At 37.6% G+C, this 21,924-nt stretch overlaps 1 protein-coding gene across 2 annotated transcripts; it reads right to left on the bottom strand.

The window, feature by feature from the left end:
- Window positions 1-9,054: 9,054 nt before the first annotated feature.
- LOC134847584 (innexin unc-9-like) lies at window positions 9,055-21,528 on the bottom strand. 2 transcript variants are annotated; one of them, XM_063864683.1, is made up of 8 exons: window positions 20,976-21,528; window positions 14,669-14,908; window positions 13,626-13,961; window positions 13,022-13,300; window positions 12,435-12,734; window positions 11,365-11,565; window positions 10,345-10,432; window positions 9,058-9,990 (listed from the first exon to the last, which is right to left on the bottom strand). In XM_063864683.1, exons 2-8 carry the CDS (start codon window positions 14,818-14,820, stop codon window positions 9,229-9,231), a joined length of 2,118 nt encoding a protein of 705 aa, XP_063720753.1. In that variant the 5' UTR covers window positions 14,821-14,908; window positions 20,976-21,528; the 3' UTR covers window positions 9,058-9,228. The 2 variants fall into 2 exon arrangements, with proteins under 2 accessions (XP_063720752.1, XP_063720753.1); XM_063864682.1 differs by lacking the exons at window positions 14,669-14,908; window positions 20,976-21,528 and adding an exon at window positions 20,017-20,951 and having other exon boundaries at window positions 9,055-9,990.
- Between the last annotated feature and the right edge of the window lie 396 nt (window positions 21,529-21,924).

The following is a 21,924-nucleotide window of genomic DNA, read 5'->3' as shown; positions in this document are numbered from 1 at the left end:
GCGTTGGGAACCAGCAGAAAGACCACCAAGACCAAGACGACGAGCAGGACGGCCTCCTGGAGCAAACATGAGCCGTGCAGAAATAGGCATGATGTGACGACTACCTGGTGCAAGAAGGAATCAAACGAACCAGATGCGACGAGCGGGTACAAGCAGGAACAGTTGGTGACGTTTTGGTTTAAAATGGAGCCGGAGGATGAGGAACCCATTTTGATCATTCAAAATGTATGTAACAAAACACTATAATAATCTTTTTTATAATAATCTGCACTTAAATCAACAGCACTATTTTAGCCCTCTATTACACTGAATGACGGTGAAATCTCCAAGAAAACTGCTCCAGGTACTGCTAGTACTACAGTAGTGCTCCAGAAATGACAAGTACAATCAATGAACAAGGGCACTGCTTCAACGGCACTGCTCCAGGTACTGTTGGTACTACAGTTACCGCTCCAGAAGTGACAATTAATATCAATGAACATACCTCAGAAGTCACCCATCGGTGCGCCAAGTTGCCCATCGGTGCGCCAGATGCGCCAATTAGGATGGTACCCTTTCCCGAGGTACCTCCTCCCGATCCACTTCCTCTCGTACCAGAGTTTGTTTCGCCCTTTCCTCTACCAGACTCCTTTTCGCCACTTCATAGTCTGGTTGAAGCAGATCCGAGAACAGATGAACGACCTCCTCTGCTGCGGATACAGAAACCAAAAGCTCTTGGGGGAAAACCGCAGAGTTTTGCCGTGGTTTCAGGCATCGTGTGTTGCATGAGTGCCACTCAAATTGAAATGTTACCTCCAATTGACTATGGCAAACTAAGAGAGATACTTTCGCATGTAAGCATCTGAACCTAAAATTAGCTCAAAGTCGTTATAATTAAATTTCGATCATCTTTTTGAGTATTTTGTTAGATCATGCCTGCCTCAAGTCAAATACAGTGTGTGCCTGCGGTTGATTTTGTCAACTGGATCCATTCAGACTTGGTTATACGCCAAAAAGGAGCTTTGTTAATTCCATCGGCTAATTCCATCAAAGGGTTCAAGGGCACTGCTCCAACAGCACTGGTCCAGGTACTGTTGGTACTACAGTTACCGCTCCAGAAGACAATTAATATCGATGAACATACCTCAGAAGTCACCCATCGGTGCGCCAAGTTGCCCATCGGTGCGCCAGATGCGCCAATTAGGATGGTACCCTTTCCCGAGGTACCGAATGGACCGTGTCTGAGGCCAGATCCACTTCCTCTCGTACCAGAGTTTGTTTCGCCCTTTCCTCTGCCAGACTCCCTTTCGCCACTTCATAGTCTGGTTGAAGCAGATCCGAGAACAGATGAACGACCTCCTCTGATGCGGATTCAGAAACCAAAAGCTCTTGGGGAAAACCGCAGAGTTTTGCCGTGGTTTCAGGCAGCTCTTGTTTCACGAATGCCCTCAGATTGAAATTTTGAAGGAATACCCCGAGGAACTCAGAGCTAGACGGTACATCTTAAAGGAAAAGGTAATCGTTTTTAAAGTAATTAGACTCCTAATGAGACTCCAGTTTTCAAATAAGTTTAACCTCACATTTGTGTCCAGTCCTAGGAATATATACGATCAAATAAGCCAGCTGATGTTCAAACTTTGTTCCGATCAATTCCACCAATGTTCTGGAATATCATTGATGCTGATTCTTCCTTTTCGTCCGCCAAGAAACTCTCTGTCACAAAAGCAGTAAAGGATATGCCGTTGGGACACATATTTAAAAGGAAGTTGGAGAAGACAGAAGTACCGACGAAGGAGTGAAGCTACCTGCTGTTATCGCAGGCTGGTGCAATAACACCAGTTCTCCAGGATTTCTCCGGTACATCTGTAAAGTACTTTTTAGTAAAAGAATAAACAAAGTTTGGTGCGCAATTTTTTCAACGAAATATATAAATATGTTCCATTTAGTTCTTTTTTTTAGGCTGCAAAACATTTTATTTGATGGCCCCATCGGTCAACAACAAGCAGATATTCCAGGCATATCTGATGCAGCAATCTCTGGTTTGGAACCGATGTTTCCCGGGTATGACCCTCGCTGTGATGCTGGAGGGTATCAGAAAATTGTTCTGACGGAGAGCCAGGCCCTTGTTATGCCAGGTGGCCTGATACAAAATGGTTGAAACGCCTTCGGAGTCAGTGGCTCTGAGTGTCAATTTTCATTCGTCGTGGAAACCTGCTGACGGCTGCTAGAGCTTTTTGACATGAGCGGAAAGACGAAGAGTCCTTCAGATGCTGCTACCCTGCTTTTCCGATGTTGGCTCTGAATGAGCTTATGGAGCATCTGTGGTTAGTATCAAAGATTAAACTGATACATTTTTGTCACAATAATTGAAAATAGAGAAAAATATATTTATTGCATCAGTGACACGATCCCGCCGCGAGAGTTAGAAGATGTGGAAGAGGTCTGGAGAATTCTGAAGGCGCACGACAAAGCCTTAGATAACCACCTTGCCAGAATAATTTACGTAAAAACTTCTGACCGAATTTCATCCCAAATACTGAAAAACCTATTTCTGTATCCCAAAAACTGCACCCAGTTTAATCGCATATACTGAATAAGTCAATTGATCCCAAAAACTTAATTTCGTCATCCTGTATACTGAAATGCTTTATTCATACCAAAAAAAATCAGTTTATTTTCTCATGCTAACTTTTGATAATTTTGTATTTTAAGCCAACAACTAATGAAAGGCTGGCGAATAAAGAAGGTATTGGACAGTCTCTTCCAACTCCATCGTGGGTCATTAGGATAATTGCCAGTGGGGGCATTGCCTGCCCAAATATCAGTCAACAGGGCCTGAAGACGTTCTATTACCACATTCGAATAATTTTCTATAAATTGAAATATGATTCTAATTTTTAGAATACAATCTGAGTAACTAACTGATTTACTGAGTTTCAGAAAACATGATGAATGCTACATGACGAATCTGAAATGTGCCCTATGTGCTGCGACGATGGACGGGAAATGTACAAAATACACGATGGCGATGTGGCACAAAAGTTGTGTTTGAGATGCTGGATCAAAATACAGCATGAGCCGCAATTAAAGTGCCCCTTCTGTCGGCGGTACTTGCCGCCTTTCCACACGTTCATGCACATGTAAATATTGCTTTTGACCTTGTTTATTGCATGTTAAACTAACTAGTCCTGGTGCCATGTGAACAACCTCTTCTTTCCACCTTTGACCACTAACTTGAACCTTCCCAATGTAAACCACAAAAGAACATCTAACCCTTCCTCAATATCGATCATGTTTTACCTTTGTTTAGTTCCTCTGACACGGACGAGGAACCAAATGACTAGGATGACGATTAGGAGGAAAGAGACAAAATCGAAGTCGAGACAGTTGTGCCCCACCGTGACTCCGACTCGGAGTCTGAACCGGAGCAGCTGAGGAGTGTTCCGACTTTGAACTGCTCTCGGGTAGTGACGAGGAGGAGAGCACTGCCTTGGACGCTCTTACGTTCTCCTACGTGCGGGGTCGCGGTCTCGGGCACACTGTGGTCTGGGATGGGAGAATCGAAGACGACTCATCCAGTGATGACGACATGCCCTGTGGTCGGACCCTCATTGTGAAAGTTCAAAATCTGAAAACATATTACTGAAATGGTTTTTGACTATTTAGAGAGAAAACTGTTATTTTTAGCCGTGTAGTATGCTACAGTGTGTACAGACAGTGTGCTACAGTATGTAGTTCAGACAGAATGCCCTCACTTATCTGTAAAGGTTCAAAATCTCAAATCTCAAAATATATTACTAAAAAATTAATTGACTAGTTTAATAGAAAACTGTTTTTTAGCCGTCAGTCAACAGCGCTCGTATCAACACCGCTCGTATCATTCAGTCATTGAGTCACTTTAGTCACTCCAGTCCTTCTCCAGTCATTCTCCAGTCATTTTCTACCATTCAGTCATTGAGTCCTTTTAGTCTTTCCAGTCATTCTTCAGTCATTCTCCAGGCATTCTCCAGTCATTTTCTATCATTCAATCATTGAGTCACTTTATTCAGTCCAGTCATTCTCCAGCCATTCTCCAGTCATTTTCTATCATTCAGTCATTCAGTCACTTTAGTCACTCCAGTCATTCTCCAGTCATTCAGTCAATCAGAGTCATTTTATCAGACAGCCTTATCGGAGTCACTTTTCAGCTTTATCAGAGTCATTCAGAGTCAGTTACAGTCAATCAACGTCCATATAAAGGTTCAAAATCTCAAATCTAAAAAAGTACTACAAAAATGTTTTATGACTAGTTTATTAGAAAACTGTTTTTTAGCCGTCACTCAACAACGCTCGTCCAGTATCAATAATACAAAATGCCCTACTTAACGGTAAAGGTTCAAATCTCAATTCTCAAAATATATTACTAAAATTTTTTAGACTAGTTTTTTAGGAAACAGTTTTTAGCCGTTACTCAACAGCACTCGACCAGTATCAATGCTACAAAATGCCCTACTTATCAGTGAAGGTTCAAAATCTCAAATCTGAAAAAGTATTACAAAATATTTTATGACAAGTTTATTAGAAAACTGTTTTTTTTTAGCCGTCAATCAACAACGCTCGTCCACTATCAATGCTACAAAGTGCCCTACTTATCAGTAAAGGTTCAAACTCTCAAATCTCAAAACATATTACCAAAATATTATATGATTAGTTTTTTAGGAAACAGTTTTTAGCCGTTACTCAACAGCACTCGACCAGTATCAATGCTACAAAATGCCCTACTTATCAGTAAAGGTTCAATATCTCAAATGTCAAAATATATTACTAAAATATTTTATGACTAGTTTTTTAGGAAACAGTTTTTAGCCGTTACTCAACAGCACTTGATCAGTATTAATGCTACAAAATGCCCTACTTATCAGTGAAGGTTCAAAATCTCAAATCTGAAAAAGTATTACAAAATATTTTATGACAAGTTTAATAGAAAACTGTTTTTTTTTAGCCGTCACTCAACAGCGCTCGTACCAGCTTTATCTGTGTAACTCAGCCAGAGTCACTTTATCGCTCTATCTTTCAGTCAACCACAGTATGCCTCACATTATACTCCTATCAGCCCACTTATCAGTAAAAAAAGTCTATTATAAAACTTTAGTTAGATAGTCTTTTGTGCCAAAACTGCTGTGCTTCCTACTGTGCTTCCTGATGTGAAATCTTCTATATTGGTGCACATATCATTTAAATTGTTTAGTTTTTGTAGTTAGTGGAATTAAAATTCTCAAATATTTATTATTGATTTGAGAAAATTGGCTCGATTGAAGCTAATTGGAATTGTTTTTCGGATCCACTCGTGTAATCTTAATTATGGGCCCAAATGATAAAAGTTTTGGCTGTATAAATTGACCAAATAAATGCTTACACTCAAAACGAGCTCATGACTATCAAAATGCGGTGTTCTTCTCCTTTCTTGAAAACTCTAGAAGGGTATCGTCAATCCTCATTTCATTAACACACTGTTCATACCTCCTTTTCCCTTCTATAATTATGTCAGAATTTGCCGGTCCAATATCAGAATTTCTTGGGGTTTCAATTGATCGCTTCAATGGTGAGAACCTCAAATATACAGTTTATTTTCTTCCGCACTGTCATACAGATCACATGGTGGGCCTCAATGTGCCTGAGCTCTTCGAAAAATTAAAACACTATAACTTGAAAGTTTTTTGTCATAAAGTTTTGGCTGCTTTGTTGAGTGCATTGCCGCTTTATGTTAATTTAACTCCATATATAATACCTCTGGATTCAGATAATGAGAGAACATTGAATGTTTCATTGGACGGGGACAAAACTCATACCTTGACTGTCACTTTTATTCCTGCAGGTCACTGCCCAGATTTAGTAATGTTCTTACTAGTTTCCAAAGTAAAATCAGTTCTTCTTACTGGCGATTTCAGATGGCATGTTGGTCATACGAAGCGAATCAATCATCTTTTCGAAAATTTAAAAGAAGCTGCGGTTCATAATTTTGATAATATTTACATCGACACAACGTTTTGCAAAACAGATTCCAATTTCATACCTTCTAGGGAGAGCTGTCTTTCAGCCATCTTTCAAGCCGTGTCCGCATGTCTCTGTTCATTTCAAAATAATGTGGTCCAATTTTATAACACAACTCGCTACGGTTATGAGTTTTTGATGAAAGAGCTTGCATTTAGATTCAACACTAAAGTTCACGTTTCATTATGTCATTAGCAACTGTACAAATTTGTTCCCTCCATTCAAAATTGGCTCACCATAAGGTGGCGAAAGTACCAAAATCCATTTCTCCAAGCCGTCGTCTGCGTCTGCGAACCAAAAACTGCCTCGCAAGCCGGGCATCCCAAGTGCAGAAGTGCTTACAATCATTCCAACTGCAATGTTTTTCACTAAAAACGAGATAATGCCTGGGAGATTTGTTAAAGCAGTGTCTTAGAGAACCATTCGGTGCTGTTGATCTTCGCACTCTTCAGCTGACGAATTAATTGATTTCCTTTGGAGTCTGCAGTTCGAAAGTATTACACCCTTCGTTTGTCCGGATAAAGATACTCCACTTGACTCTGTGAAAGCTTTCATTTTAAATTCGCTCAAACATCAGAATCCAAACACGTCAAACGATTCGAATACAATGTTGTGGAAAGAGAAAATTAAATTCAATATGAGAGGTAAACGCAAACTTCATCTGGTAAACGCAAACCCCAGACTACGAATACCATAGTGAGCCATGAAGACAAAAAAGACGCTTTGTCGAAGGTGGAGTTTTCGAGTGAAAGGATTCAGAAACAGCAAAAACAGCCGAGGAGACAAATATTTCAATAAAACCACAAGACTATGAATACCATAGTGAGCCATTCAGACAACACAGACGCTTTGTCGAAAGTGGAGATTTGAGGAAAAGGATTCAGAAAGAACAGAAATTTTGATCCAATTGCTCAACAAAATTTAAAAACAATATTTTACTTTTCGTACTGTATTTTTTGGTTACCGCTTGTATAAGTTTTTCTTTTCAGTTTTAAATAAAGCTTTCAAAAAATACAATCGAGTCGTCCTTTTTCTCGTCTCAAATGCTGATGAAAGCGATGATAATTTCTGAACCATCTCATCTCAAAAACTGATGAGTGCGCTGATAATTTCTGAACCATCTCATCTCAAATACTGATGGGTGACTTAGCTGCCTTTTCAAACTGAATTATCTCATCTCAAATACTGATGATTATTTCTTAACCATAACTGAACCATCTCATTTCAAATACTGATGGGTGACTTGCCCCCATTTCAAACTAGAACAGCCATTTCAAACCGCATAGTTAACCAATGTTTTAAGATTGGTTTGTGGATTCCGCTGACAAATGGGTATGTCCTTTTGCGTTCTAATTGCACGTTCCTATAGATAATAAATCAAATCTTCCACCTCTAGCTTTCAATTGTTCATTGTTCATATGCAAGTTCAGTAATAAACAAAAATGCGGAATCCCTTTACAATTTGCGGAAACCACTTACAATTGGCGGAATCCGCTTGCTTTTGCGGATTCCGCATACAAATTTTGCGGATTCAACGTACATTTGCGGATTCCACTTACAATTTGCGGAATCCACTTATAATTGCGGAATCCAGATCAACTAGCTATATTTGCTTGTTGCGGAATCCGCAACAAAACAAATGTGCCGACAAAACTTACGCTACAAGTATATGTATGCGAAACCCACTGAAATTTTGTTTGTGGAATCCACTTACATCTTGGAACATATTTAAGACTTGTCTCTGGAATCCAGAGACATACAGACACAAAATTGTGCTCCTATCCAGTGCACAGTTTGGCCTCGTAATGGCATTGTCTGATTGTCATGAACGAAAAAGAGCCGATAATAGTGATTCCAGAGAATTGCAAAGGAGCTATCGATAGGCCTCATCAGACCTGGCTATGACTAGTCCGTTTTTACTATAGACTAAGTGAAATTCTTTATCCGATTGAGTTTAAAATTAAAGAAAACGTCAAAATTTTGTTCACTTTTCAGTTTCACATTGCGAATACTGCATGCGATAATTAGGTGCAGCCACATATTCACTTTCCTTATCTGATTTCTTATATAACGTCATCGTGATGTAAATTGCTGCAAATTTCGTTGGACAAAAATTCTCCAGAACTCTTTCCATTAATTCAAGCGCTACATTCAAATATCCAGATATTCAGGCATAAAAGAAAGGCCACATTTCATGTACCTTGCAAACGGAGCTGGTAAGAATCAGAATCAACCACCTACCGGTCTTCTCCATCTGACTTTTTAAACCCCTTAGGACACCACAATATATAAACACGACACTTCGATAAACATATTTTACCCTTTGAGATTACATTCAAAACCATTTTTTTTCCTTTTTTTTTTTTAGAAATGTCACTTTTCACTTAAGTCGATCAGAACTATGCTAGCAGCACTACTTTCTCAAAATCCCCTCAACCCCTCCTCAAATCATTAGTAAATCCCTGAGTTCAAGTATGCATAAAACTTAAAAACCAGTCGAATCAAACGAATACTGTTTCAGGAAGGCGTATACGAGTATGCTACAAGTATTCTTCTGATTGGGGCATATTCTTTTGAAAAAATGCGAGTATTCTTTTGAAGCGATACGAGTAATGTTTTGAAGGAACACGAGTGTTCTTTTGATTTGGAAAAAGGGAACATCTACAAGGAAAAGGGGGGAATGGGGGAGTGGCGCTCAGCGCTGAACGCGATCAAGTGGATAAATTATGTCATCTTCTAGTTGATTGGAGCTAAGTTTGCTACATTTTTGTCACGACCAGAATAACGTCGAACTCTCTTCCATAACTTATTGTACAAGAAATTATCAACAGAAAATGTTGACCTGCTAGTCTCTTTAATCTTTGATTACAGAAATTAAAAATAAGACAATGTTTATCCACGAGAAGGACAACATACGAATAGTTATTTTATGGAAAACCGCTGGTGTATCCCAAACTAAAATCTACGAGCTTTTCTATTTTTTTTCTGAAAGGAGTAGATTTTTGACATTTCGACTTCGCTGAAGTTAATAGATTTGAGAATGCAAACGATTGCTGCCCTCTTGTCTAAAAACAAACGTGAATTTATGTGCTTCAATTAATCTACTGTCGCATACTACAGCCGTCTCGTGTATTACTTTACGTACTCATTTATAACTTCATTTAAGCAGGTGCTGTTTACCAAGTAAAAATCATAAATTCAATCTGCCAATCATGTTTTTTAGTTATTATGAGTTCGCAGTCCTGTGACTGATGGTACATATGACATTTGTGTTCTAGGCACTCTGTCTCCCCCGATACCTGGATTCATCGAGACCATCCCCGCTGCTTGTGAATAAGCTGGGGGACTAACTCCGTTTCCGACCTCAAATGGTCTCGCAATCCCGGGTCTCTGATTAACGGGATAGGGATCCTGCCGATGCTCCTGCTGGCTCCCCGAGTTCACACTTCGTACTGAGTCGGGTCCTCGGTTTCCGTCATCCGAGTTCGGCTCGTCAATGGACAGACAGTTTTTCAACATACTTTTAGTTGCTCGTTTCCGCTTCGGTTTTGGACTACCATGAATTGTTTGAACCGCTTCGTCAGATAAATCGCTTTCGGATCCAGAACTGTTGTAGACGAAAAGATCTCTCATTTTGTTTTTCAGTGACTTTCGAGGTGATTTGGGTTTTTTAAGAAGCCGAGCAGGGGGGTCAATCATGTTTCCATATTCACTTTCGTTATCAGCATCGTCGTCGCAGTCAATACAAACAAAAAACGAGTTCTCCTTCTTTTTAGGTTTGGGCTCCGGGATTGCACTCAAACCCTGGAACTCTACTTTCTGGACCGGCGGAGGGGGCTCGCCGGATTTACCTTCTTTGTACTGACGCTGGAACTTCTGCAGATCCGAGAGACCCTTTGGAGTTGTGGGACTCATTTGACTATCGTCCAGATTAGGTTGGAAGATGGAGAAAGCCTTCTGACTTCTTCTTTTGATTACAACCTGAAGAAAAAAGATTGTTCTTCTACCTTTTATTTGAACTTGACTTGCATGAACAAACATATGGGCAAGATTATTTGTCACAATTAGCGAAGTTCATCTACCCGATTTTGAAGTTTTACTAATTGTCGCTCTCGACAAATTTTAGACTGAAAATGGTGATGCAAAACCAAACAGACTGCCTCTAAATGCTTTTCATATCAACAAATATAGTTAAAACGTGATTAGTAGGATGGTTAGAACAATTTCGCTGAGTTTGGTTGTTTAAGTTGAAGTTAGTGAAATAACACGTTGCTCTGGGAAGCAGTCAAAATAGTGGAGCGATAAGTTGCTAAAAATAGACTGAAGTTGGGCTACCTTGTCCTGGCTGGTGGAGTAAGTGTCGTCGTTGCCTATCCCACTCCCTGCTATGCTCGCAGCCCCTGCATCCGAACCGAACTTCTGTCTGTAACAACATTACAGTTTCATGATTCACCCGGAATGAGTTTGATGACACGCTTGTCTTTTGTAACGATTTTTGACGTTAAAAATTAGACTCTGGTTTAATAACCTTATTGTTCCGACCATTCAAAAAAGGGAAGAACTTTGTATTCGGGTGTGTTTTATTTTTTTCTTATCGGTTTCCACGCAAAATCAGGTACCACAAATAATGATCGGACTGGGTTGAGTGATTGATCATATTAAAGCCCTTTCAGTCGTGATTTGAACTACATTAAAAGTTTCCAAAAAGCTTTCCCAGTCTCGAGAAAAACCGGTTTGAAATTTTTGATTTTTTTTGTCTTAATTCGAGCGAATAAAGCAAGAGAGCTGGCCTTCAAGCTGAATTATGCCTAATTTAAGACCTTAGACGTTAACTTTAAGCAAATAAAACTAGTTTTTGGAGTTTTTAGTTTCCTTTTGGGAACCAAAAACTTCAAAAAATTCAAAAATGTATTGTAAAATTTTTGAAAAAAAAAAGAATTCTAAAATGTTTTTTAGCTTTTCTAGTCCTTTTGCTACAACAATTTTTGTAGAATTGGCCTATATTACTATGATTGTCTAATATGCCCAAATTTTATTTTTAGGGCAGATCCTTTTATCACACCAAGCAGAAAAAACTACACATTTGGAAAAAAAAAACTTTCTAAACCGTAGTTTTCTAAAGACTATGGTCGAAACATTCTGTGCTACTTGCACAGTAACCGGCTATCTTTGTTTATTTTGTTTTTGAATGAAGATGATATAAATTAGCAATCTGACTTCAAATTGGCTTCTTTGAAATACTTCTTCACAATTTTTTCTACATAAAATGCGATTGGCGATGAGGTGTTATGAGACAAAAAAAGAGAACTTTTGTGATATAATAATAATAAATGAGAAGTTGGTTGAGCTGACTACCTCTCTTTGTGATTGTAGTGTTCGGCCTTCTTGACGATCTTCTCGTCGTCCTTGAACTCGTCCCACAAGTTAGCTATGATCTCACTGGCGATGAGACAGTTGGTGTTAATGGCGATCAGCCGGAGCAGGAACACCCCGTCCGGTCGGAGGTAGTCGTGGATGAACACTCGGATCAGTCGCTTAGTAACCCGCACACTGTACCTGTGGGACAAAACCAATTTGAGGTTTTTAAGAAAGTACTTTGTGGCTTTAACGATTTCCTCCGGGCCGCCAAATCTAACAGCAGAAGAAAGATGGAGGCCATCCTTTCTCTCAGCAACTCAGATAATCAATTTAGGCCAGCAATTTTTATGTCAGCAGTTTTTTAGGTTATCAATTTCACTTTTTGGCGCTCATCCACAACCCAAATGGACCATATTTAACTTTTTTTTGCTCCGCCACACCCCATTCAGACAAAAATACAACTTTGAGCAATTTTGAAAATTTTGAGTGTTTTTGAGTTAAATGGGACAATTTAGATAAGAAGTAATTTTTAGGTGCAGGCAGTTTATACGTGATGATAATATTTCTGAATCGTTTTAAGGTTTCTCGCTCGAAAAATAAAAAGTTCTCGTTTAATTTACAACTTAGTTTCAAGCATGAGAGAACGTCATCATTACATCATACCAGTAGCGTGGCGAGGGGGGGGGGGGGCTCTCAACTCTTGTTGCCAGATTTGTTTACAGGGTCTCCAATATAACTAAATTTGGGGACCGTTTTCTCCAGAGGCGCCAATACAATGAAGTTCGAGGGGGGAGCCGAAAGAACGCAATTTTTAAGTCATCTTCCAAAAGTGCTCGAAATTTCATTTTTTGCCTATTTTTTCAAAAGTATGTCCTTATAGTTCTTTCGTAGAGCTGAAGAATCAAATTGGTCGACCAAAAAAAAATGTCGACAAAATTTTCAATTTTCTCTTGTAAACCCCCCCCCCCCCCTCCCTAAAAAACTTCTGCGCACGCCACTGCATCATATAGTTTGTTTTCAAACAAACGTCTCTGTTTTTCAAGTGAGTTTCAACGTCTCTGAATTACCTCCGATTCTTCTCGTCGATCCTCCCCATGAGTGTCAAGTGCTTCATGATGTACTTCTGCCGACTGAAGGCGAATGCGATTCTGTAGATCCACAGAGACAAGTTAGTAATAGTTATAAGCACTACCATCATGATCCAGCAGTAGAGGAAGAGGAAGATCTTCTCGTTGAACAGGTTGATGGGTAGGACACACTGGATGCTGAACTTCTGGTTCTGCCCAAGAGCTCTCGTCTCGAAGTCGCACATGGTCACTCGGGGGAAGCTGGGCGAGTTCTCCCAGTTCGTCCCATTTCTCAGACTCCTTTAAACAAGAGTCTTCAAAATCCGGAAAAAATTGCTTGAGATTTGATGATAGTTTCATTGGGACAATTTCTTTCGATACTTTTGAACGCATAGCAACGCATTAAAAGAAAGTATGGCTTTTTAAGTTTGTGATATGGTTTGATTTCTTAATTTATTTCGAGAATTAATTTTAAAAAGGTACAATTATTACCTGTTCTAATTAGCTTTTAGTGTTGTTAAATAGTTTTAAATTAAAAACAGGTTTTTTAGGATTTGCCAGTTATGTGGTAATATTTTTGGACTAACCTCAACACCTGTAGAACGTATGAAGATGTAAAGAGATTGTAGTAGTAGCCCTTCATAGTCCAGTTCTGAGCCTCAGCACCTCTGAGGAAAGAGTCGATCCAGTAGAGTTGGGTGATGCCCACGGCGATGTAGAGACACTTGATGATGAGGTAGATCAAGGTCACTTGGAGACCGTACCTTCTGCCGATGTAGAAGGCGAATGTCTTGCACTTCTTAGTCACTGACTTCCTGGCTTCAAAGAATGCCGTCTCTCTGTATTCGGTCGAGTTGCACAGATACCTGTTGTGTACACAAACGAATGAAGTGTGTCTGGACATGGGAGGACGATTTCGTAGAACATTCAACATCGAAATTTCCATCATAAAATATTTGATCAAGTGTTCCGACGTCAGCATAAATTTGCCTCCAGCACCCTAACATTTGATTCATTCTTATCAAAAATGTGTCTTGATAAAAATATTACAAAACCAGGGTGCTTTCGAAATAAGTTATTAAGACTTTTTATTACTTTTTGAAAGAAGCATTCAATTTGTGTTGCCACAGAAGACTGCCTCTTTCGCAGAGGCCGCAGAGGTTTTACAGTGTTTCGAAATTTAAGCTCTACCTGTGAATATGCTTGGCGACCTGTTGCACCGCAGGGTCACGTGTCTCAGGGTTGACCGCATTGTCGAACGAGGTCAACAGGTCAACAATGGCATTGATGTCGACAAAGTGGTGGCTGAAGACGTTGAACCAGACTGCACGGGGGAGGTAGAAGCACATGGCCAGCCACATGAAGAAGAGGGGGATCCACTGGTAGTAAGTGATGCTGTACGTCAGCCCCTCCTCCCGCCCCTTTTCCACTGTCACGTCCATGGGCAGGTAGTAGGTGTTCTTGATGAAGCACAGGTTGTTCGCATAGTCGATCCACGCACCCGCGAAGTACGTGGGAGTCCAACATCTGCACACAGAAAATAACAACATTTAACCGTTGTTTTAATAGTGAAATCATTTTCGGCTTATCATTGTCACTATTATTATTATTATGATTATTATTATTATACCATGATACTTCGCAAAGTTGTAGAGCAACTACTTTTTCGGAGAAATCCCACGAGGTAAATCAAAAATAATAGTGATTTTTTTGATAGAAATGATGCTATTTTCCAATCATGCAAAATTATATCAACATGCTCATATAAAGTTGTTAATTTTTTCAGGTTTTCTGAACATTCTACATGTTATTATATTTCATGCAAGATGAGAATTAAGTTTAAATCGATCACCTTTCAGGGGCGTTTAGAAATCGGATATCTCCTGATAAAAAATCGGTTGCTTCTCAAAACTGATATGATTGCCCGAGCAGAGATAAATTTTTCTTAAGATTACTCTTCTTGTACCGCAAATAAGGGGCTGATTTAGGACTTTCTCTTTAGGATAGAAGGGTTAATTTTTTGAAAAAGGGCGATTCTTATTCAAAAAATTTTGTCCAGGTTTTTCTAAAGTGGACCAAATTGATTTTCCGAGCTCTCCCAAATCAATGAAAAAGACTTAAAGAGTTAATAGAAAATAGAAAACGCGCAGTTCAATTTTAATTTTTTGATTCTGTTTTGGCATTCTATCAAATTAAAAGACTTTTGTTTGCAACTTTGCTTGATTGAGTCTTACTGGATGACGTCACCGAATGCGGTGTACCACGTGATGAGGAATGCGCCCATGGCCATGAGACTGGAAGTGTATCTGTAGTTCAACTTGTCCGCAAAGTCATCGTCATGCTTCTCCGCACTCTTGCTCACGATGCTGAAGATCTTATCGATCATCTTGACTCACTCTCACACAACTCACTCACTCACTTGATCATGCAAATGACTCACGAGTAGTTCAATCGCTCACGATGACGTAATTGCCCTGATGGTTTATTATGAAACAAAATCAAAATAAATATTTTTTTATTGTTTATTTTTTGAAGTTAGTTTTGGTTAAGTGGACGTGCTACAATATCTCAAAAAGGATTCTAAGTAACGGGAAAAAATTAATATGACAAAACATTTTTATAGCAGATTTAGGATAAATGTTAAGCGGCTGGAAGTTTTCTGGTAACGGATAGGCGGATGGACCCAAAAACTTGAAGATAGTTTGAGATCCATCCAGCATTTAGCCGAAGATTACAACTCATGCTTTTGGAACAGTTCAGCATTTTATAGAGTGACACAATAAAACAACGCATGCAGACTCCAAACTTCAAATCAATACTACCATGCAGTGTTCATCATCATTATTGAAAAAAGCATCATGAATTTAGAAGAAACTTTTGTTGCTGTCATCAATACAACACGCATGGATGTCAACACAAGTTCTGGTAAAAAAGTATTTGAATATGGCAGCGTATTAAATTACACTCGAAAGTCTATAATGTGTCTATAATGTGCGAAGTCTTCAGTGCTTTTAAATTACAGAGAAGTTACCGACCGAACTCCGAAAGTCTGCGTACAGACATAGACATCGCAAGATTGAAATGCACCCAAAGGAACACCCATAAAAAATACTGAGACAACTCATCTAGTTCTTCATGGAGAAACGTTCGTAATTAATGCGCATTGGTTGTAGTTGCTCCGAGTTTTACAGAAAATGTGGAACATATATGCTGGGTTCTTTTTGTTTGTTCTATTTAATGTGACCAGTTTTGACTATGTAAATAATTTTTATACTAAAATTTTTAAGCCTCATTGAAGATTTGGACTGCGGGGTTCAAATGAATTATGATATCTAACCTCCAACTAAGATTAATATCTAAGTTTTAATATTTAAGATACCTAAAGTTTAGGGTTAAAAATGAGAATTTGGCCATATTCTGGACTAACTTCAAAGAGCTTTGAATATTTTTAATGCTATAGAATGCGTGACGAATTACCCAGCTGTAACAATCTTTTATCGTTTCAAGTTGAAAGAAAACAGCTCCTATCTAGGCAAAGTTCCTATTGCTCCCTAATTTCTAAGCACTAATAGTTCCGAATTTCGTTGAAAGTTAAGAACATATATGACTGGGGTAGTTTTTTTTTACTTGAGCGAGTATGTTGCACTGAAATAAAATGCGAATGGCGTCGCTGCTTGAGTAGGAGTATAATATGATAGTTTCGAATTATTTATGCGTGGCAACTTATTCGCACTCATAATCGTTCCTGACTGAAATGAGGCCAACTACAATTGATCATAATAATTCTACTCAAATAATAGAACAGCAAAAAATTCAGCAGTCTTTCGAACAACAACTATTTCAGACCAATTAAGAGGCAGTCGGAACAGTCAGGGTTTTGCCCTGATATGCGAGCAGTCTTGTTTAGCATAGCATCTTTTCGAAAAGTTTGAAAACTATATGTTTTTTTTTCAGAGATATTGAACTTTTCAAAGAACATCTTCCCCTCCACAATTGATATCAAAACTACAATATAGTTTTGAACTTTATCACAAAAACTCTCACCCTCTAACATTCGTTATCTTACGTACAAAATGATTAGCTTCTAATATGTTGCTGATAACGAAAAAAGCTTGCCGTAATTCAATTTGGGGGTAACTGAAGAATTTTCATGTCTCGAGCTCAAAACTTAAAAAAGCATCTCAGTAACTATTTCCTCTTTGGAACCTAGTAAAAAATTATCACCCCACGAGAGAAATAATTCATTGATGAATCAAATGTGATTTGTGTGCTTAATAACAAATCCTTTTTTCCAATAGAGGGATATTTTAAAATATCCAAGGAAAAAAAAACATTTTAATAGCGATCATTTTTTGTAAAACAGTCGGTTGGAAAATTGTCGAATATGCCTAATTTTTTTTTCAATTTTTTTTTAAAGCACACAAAAAAATGAGCCTAATTTGAAAAAAAAATAATTGTGTTTTTGTAAAGACAATAGTCGAAAACTTTTAATTAGTGATTTCCTAATTGACATCTTAGGCAGTTTTCTTTCATCTGAAACATTTGGGTTGCGTCATCCGCAAGTCGAACTACTTTGTCGAATTTGTATTATTGGAACTTTTTGCAAAACTTTTGCTGGGATGTTCTTCGAAACCATTAAAATAGCGAAGGTTGTTTTTTTCCAAACATCACAAATCATGATAGAGTTTTAAAACTGTCATTTTTAACAAGAAACCTAATAACATTTTAAAAACAAAGAAAAGCCAGCAACAAACTATTTATTTAGTTCTAAGTTTTTTGTTTTTCTAATGAAGGGCGACTGAATTAAATGAATATTTTTGGTACCTCAAATTGTCTAGAGAAAAACGCACTCTAAGAAACACTCTGTAAAAATTGGAGTGACAATAACTTGTCTCTCTTAAATTATGGGCTAAAAAACAGGAAAATAGAACATTTATCAAAACACTTAGAGTCCAACAATATAAAATTAGGGGTTGAACATGCCAAAGTAGAACAGTGCGAAACTGATCAAGAACTCAACAGTGTCCAATGCTGCTCGTTTTTGAAGGTTTTGAGTTCGGTCCATAAATTTTGAGTTTGGTTTTTGTAAAAATTGATACATAATTACGATACATGATACATGATACAACATTGTGCTCTCAATCCAGTTTGAAAGTAGTTTCATAAGTTCAAATGATAAAAAAAGCTATGAATTTTTAAACTATTTCATCGCCAGAGCTGTACAGCAACTTGCCTAGCGTTAGAAACAGCTAGGCAAAAATCCCAGTTAATCTAAATTGAGACTCGACCTACTCCCATCTATCAATAATTAATAATAAAGTCGTAAACTTTTTTTGCAATAACATCTGTGGCAATATCGAGCTTCCGTTTGTGGTCAAGCGGTCAGGGAGAGTTTACTTTTGATTCGCAAAGCAAGACAAGCCTGCTTGTATCAGTACAAAGCCCTAAATGTTCCGACTGCATTTTCAATTCTATGGAGTAGTTTACATTACAAAAATTGTTGAAATTTTCAATAAAAAAATGAAAAAAAATTACAAACATTACATGCTATGTAAAGTACAAAGTGATACAAAATTTGCAATTAGCTAAGTATTTAAAAAACAAATGATTTGTAAGACGGATTAAATCTCCGCTCACGCGTTGATAGCAAGAAACATATCGCTCATTAATTGTCCCTAATTGGCCAAATTGGCAGTTTTAAACCCCCATAACTTTACAATAAAAGATCACAAGTAAATTAATTTTTTTTAATTTGAGCTCATCAAGATAATAGCACCTTTCAAATGATATGAAAACTCCATCAAAAATTCCTAGTTGAAATGTCGAAATATGCCTGGAGTGAAAAAACCATTCCGAGCACAAATATTCCATCATTTTCGGAAGAATAAACCAATGCTTTCCTTTTTTTCTCATAATGATACATCTGTTAACATACGACTTGAACGTATCTCTAATAGTATAATTTGACGCTGACGGTGGAATACGATGTGAATCATATAGCGAGTTCATTATCACACTTTGAATATAATTTGTCAAAAAGTCCTAAATTCAAACCCGCATAACTTTGTGAAAGTCGCCGCAGATAAAATATCTTTTTGTTCCGACCATTGAAAATGGAGAGGAACTTTGTAGTTGGGTGTGTTTTAGTTTTTTTTTTCAATTTTTCGTTTTCCACGCAAAATCAGCTACCACAAAAATCATCGGACAGGATTGATTGTTATATCATATTAAACTCCTTTCAATCGTGATTCGAACTCTCAGTGTCGAGAAAAACCGGTTTGAAATTTTTCTTTTTTTTTGTCTAATTTCGAGCAAATTAGTAAGGTAGCTACTAATTGCAATAGCTTATTTAAGCTTAATTTAAGCCAGGAAAACTTAGTTTTACTCAATTAAAGGTAGTAATAAAGATAAAATATCTTTTTGTTCCGACCATTGAAAACGGAGAGGAACTTTGTAGTTGGGTGTGTTTTAGTTTTTTTTTCAATTTTTCGTTTTCCACGCAAAATCAGCTACCACAAAAATCATCGGACAGGATTGATTGTTATATCATATTAAACTCCTTTCAGTCGTGATTCGAACTGTCAGTGTCGAGAAAAACCGGTATGAAATTTTTCTTTTTTTTGTCTAATTTCGAGCAAATTAGTAAGGTAGCTACTAATTGCAATAGCTTATTTAAGCTTAATTTAAGCCAGGAAAATTTAGTTTTACTCAATTAAAGGTAGTAAAGGTAGTAACGCAAAAATTTTCTGTCCTTTTCTAGTTCTTGTTCTTCAAAAATTGTTTTCGAATTGACTTATTTTACTTTGATTCTCAAATTTGCCTAATTTCTATTATTTTTTCAGGTCTTTTTATCACAAAAAGCAGAAAAAAAACAACACCAAATTGAGAAAATTTTTTTGTATTTTCTAAGACTGTGATCGGATCATTCTGTGCTACTTGCACAGTAAACGGCTATTCTTATTTGATTTTGGAAAGAGTTATCCCTTTTTAATAGACGATATTAAACGTTTTTTCAAAAATTGCCAGTAAAGAAGTCGGAAATTGCTTGGAGAAAAAAAAGCTAGCGAGAAACAATAATCAATGACTTTCTTCGACGGTCGGAAAAACAAAAACGCAAATATCGAGACAAATAGCTGATTACTTCAATTGCCCGATTGACTTATTTGTATAATTTTAGCCACAGCAATCTTTTCAAAATTTGTTATATTTCTTGGTAACAGGCGAATATTTTTAACAAGCGAAAACTCTTAACAAGGCATCGGCAAGCAGAATACCCTTGCTCCTCTTCGCTCCGCTGCGCTTGCATCCGTCACGAAAAGAGTAGTTCGCATAAATTGGCGTTTGCCGCTTGAATTTTTTTGGCTGGTTGATGTTGCTTTGCCCTCAAGCAACAAACAGGGAACATGCTGGGGCTCAAAGTATAGACCTTAAGATTGACAGAGGAAGAAGTCGATTATTCTACTACCAATTTGGAACATTTTATTTTTAAAACCTTGTCCCTGGATTCCAGAGACCTAATCCCACCAAACGGTGTGCGTATCCACGGAACAGTTAGTCCTCGTAATGGCCTTAAATTACTAACTGTATTCCGTCCATGACGTAATATCGGCTGATGACAGCCAGAGCACAGAGTAAGTAGATGCCACTGGTGTATCTGAAGTTGAGCTGGTCCGCGAAGTCATTGTCACTCCCGGGCGCACTCTTAGACACTGTCTTCAGTGCCTTCTCAAATAACATCTTCTTTTTTCCGATTTTTTTTCAAACAATTTAAAATCCGGTCTGGTTTCACTGTTGTTTTGTGTGATGATAACTTGTCAAAATGAAGTTGATTAAATCTAGTAAAAATCAGCAAGTCAATCGAAACTAAATAGGGAACTGGTGGAAGTGTAAATTTTAGAAATTTTAGATGAAGAAAGATAATCACAAAACTGCCTAAAACATTTAGCTTAGATCATGGTTTTTCTTGATGAACTGAGTTAAATAGTGCAAATTGATGTTGTTTCGCTTTCGAAAATCGGGTAAGGTGCTATGTTTTGGACGACAACGAAGCTTAAACTAGATTCTGATGGATATGGAAAGGCGTTCAAAAACAAAAATGATGAGGAAGTTTGAAAGATTGGATGAAACTTAGATGGATGAGAGCATTTTAAAGTGACTTCAGATCTACTATTTCATGGTTATACTATCTTGAAGTGGAAACGACGTTTTATAAGATAAAAACAACAAAAATCCATACAAACAAAAAATATATAGTCAAGAACTTGAGTTGTATCACCTAATTTTGTGTACAAGAATATTTGTTTTGATTAAGTATCGACTCCCAAGATTAAGAATCGTATGAATCAGTATTTATGACTTGGTGCAGCTTTATAACCTTTGATTCGGTATATCAAAAGTGAAGTTTGAATATGAGACAGAAAAGAAATGTAGTTACCCTTAGATTACGGACTTAAGACAAGACTTAACCATATGTATGCGAAGTTTTCACGTTTCAGGAAAACAAAACGTCACAAAGAACTGAAAGTTTTCATTTACTCATACCTGAAAATGTTTCCAAACTTCGTTCCAATTGGTGAAAACTTCAGTTGTTCAATTTGTTGAAGTCTTCGAATCTGTGTGGAATTAGCCCGTTCGCTCTCTCTTTTATGGATGGGGATTAGCACTGATCCCAATCCTACGCTCAAATAAAGATCTCAAACCAAGTCTCCCGTTGTGCCCTTATTTCTCCCAACCAAATCGTCTAACGGTCCAAACTAATCCAACACGCCAACAACACTACGTTTTCCGGAATTGGCCCTGAATCACTGGATATTTCTTGCAATGCGCTGCAAAAATTGAATTTAAAATTCCGATATTTCGACGATATTAAACTAACGGTCTAATTCAGTTTCTGAGTCGGCAGAAGTTTTGGTCTATTTTAACAGCAATTTTTTTCACTATGAACTGAGAACGATTTTGGTTACAGTTCAGATTACGAATACTTGAATACTAGTCATTGTACCAAAAAAGTAATAGAAAAGCCACAGATAAAAACGTTACTGATTCAAGCTCTTTCAAAGCTTTTCAGATATGAAACCACTGTGAAACTAGTAGAGCTGCATGTAGTTTAGAGATATGAAAATTTTTAACGTTTAAGACATTTAAAATCCAAAATGCATGATTTTTAATGAAGCTATCATTAAGACGCTACGTCTTTTTTATAAAGTGCATTACAACACGAAGCTGTAATTGAACGTTACAGCATGCGTTTTTCACTTCAAATTTGATTGTTCAAAATTATGTAAGCGTCGCATTTGTTTTTACGAGGCTTCTGAGTTGACGAATTTTGTTTAAATCTGAGATGCGGTTTCACTTTGCATGCAAATTTTACCTTGATGCAAATTAAATTATAAAAGACTGCTCGTATAAGGGCGAAACCCTGAATGTTCCGACTGCCTTTTAAAGTCTATGGAGCAGTAATGACACGAAAACATTAAACGTAATAAAAAAA

The sequence above is a fragment of the Symsagittifera roscoffensis genome, chromosome 6 (assembly GCF_963678635.1).
Source record: "Symsagittifera roscoffensis chromosome 6, txSymRosc1.1, whole genome shotgun sequence".
NCBI classification, from domain to species: Eukaryota; Metazoa; Xenacoelomorpha; order Acoela; family Convolutidae; genus Symsagittifera; species Symsagittifera roscoffensis.
This window is presented reverse-complemented; position numbering and strand designations above follow the sequence as displayed.

What these genes read in the sequence shown, in the direction of transcription:
- LOC134847584 (XM_063864682.1), bottom strand. Translation starts at nt 20,171, where the DNA reads ATGTTATTTGAGAAGGCACTGAAGACAGTGTCTAAGAGTGCGCCCGGG. An exon ending in GTCGCCAAGCATATTCACAG is followed by an intron (nt 13,301 to 13,625) that starts GTAGAGCTTAAA and finishes TGTACACAACAG; the next exon opens with GTATCTGTGCAACTCGACCG. An exon ending in ATCGACGAGAAGAATCGGAG is followed by an intron (nt 11,566 to 12,434) that starts GTAATTCAGAGA and finishes TTTGTCCCACAG; the next exon opens with GTACAGTGTGCGGGTTACTA.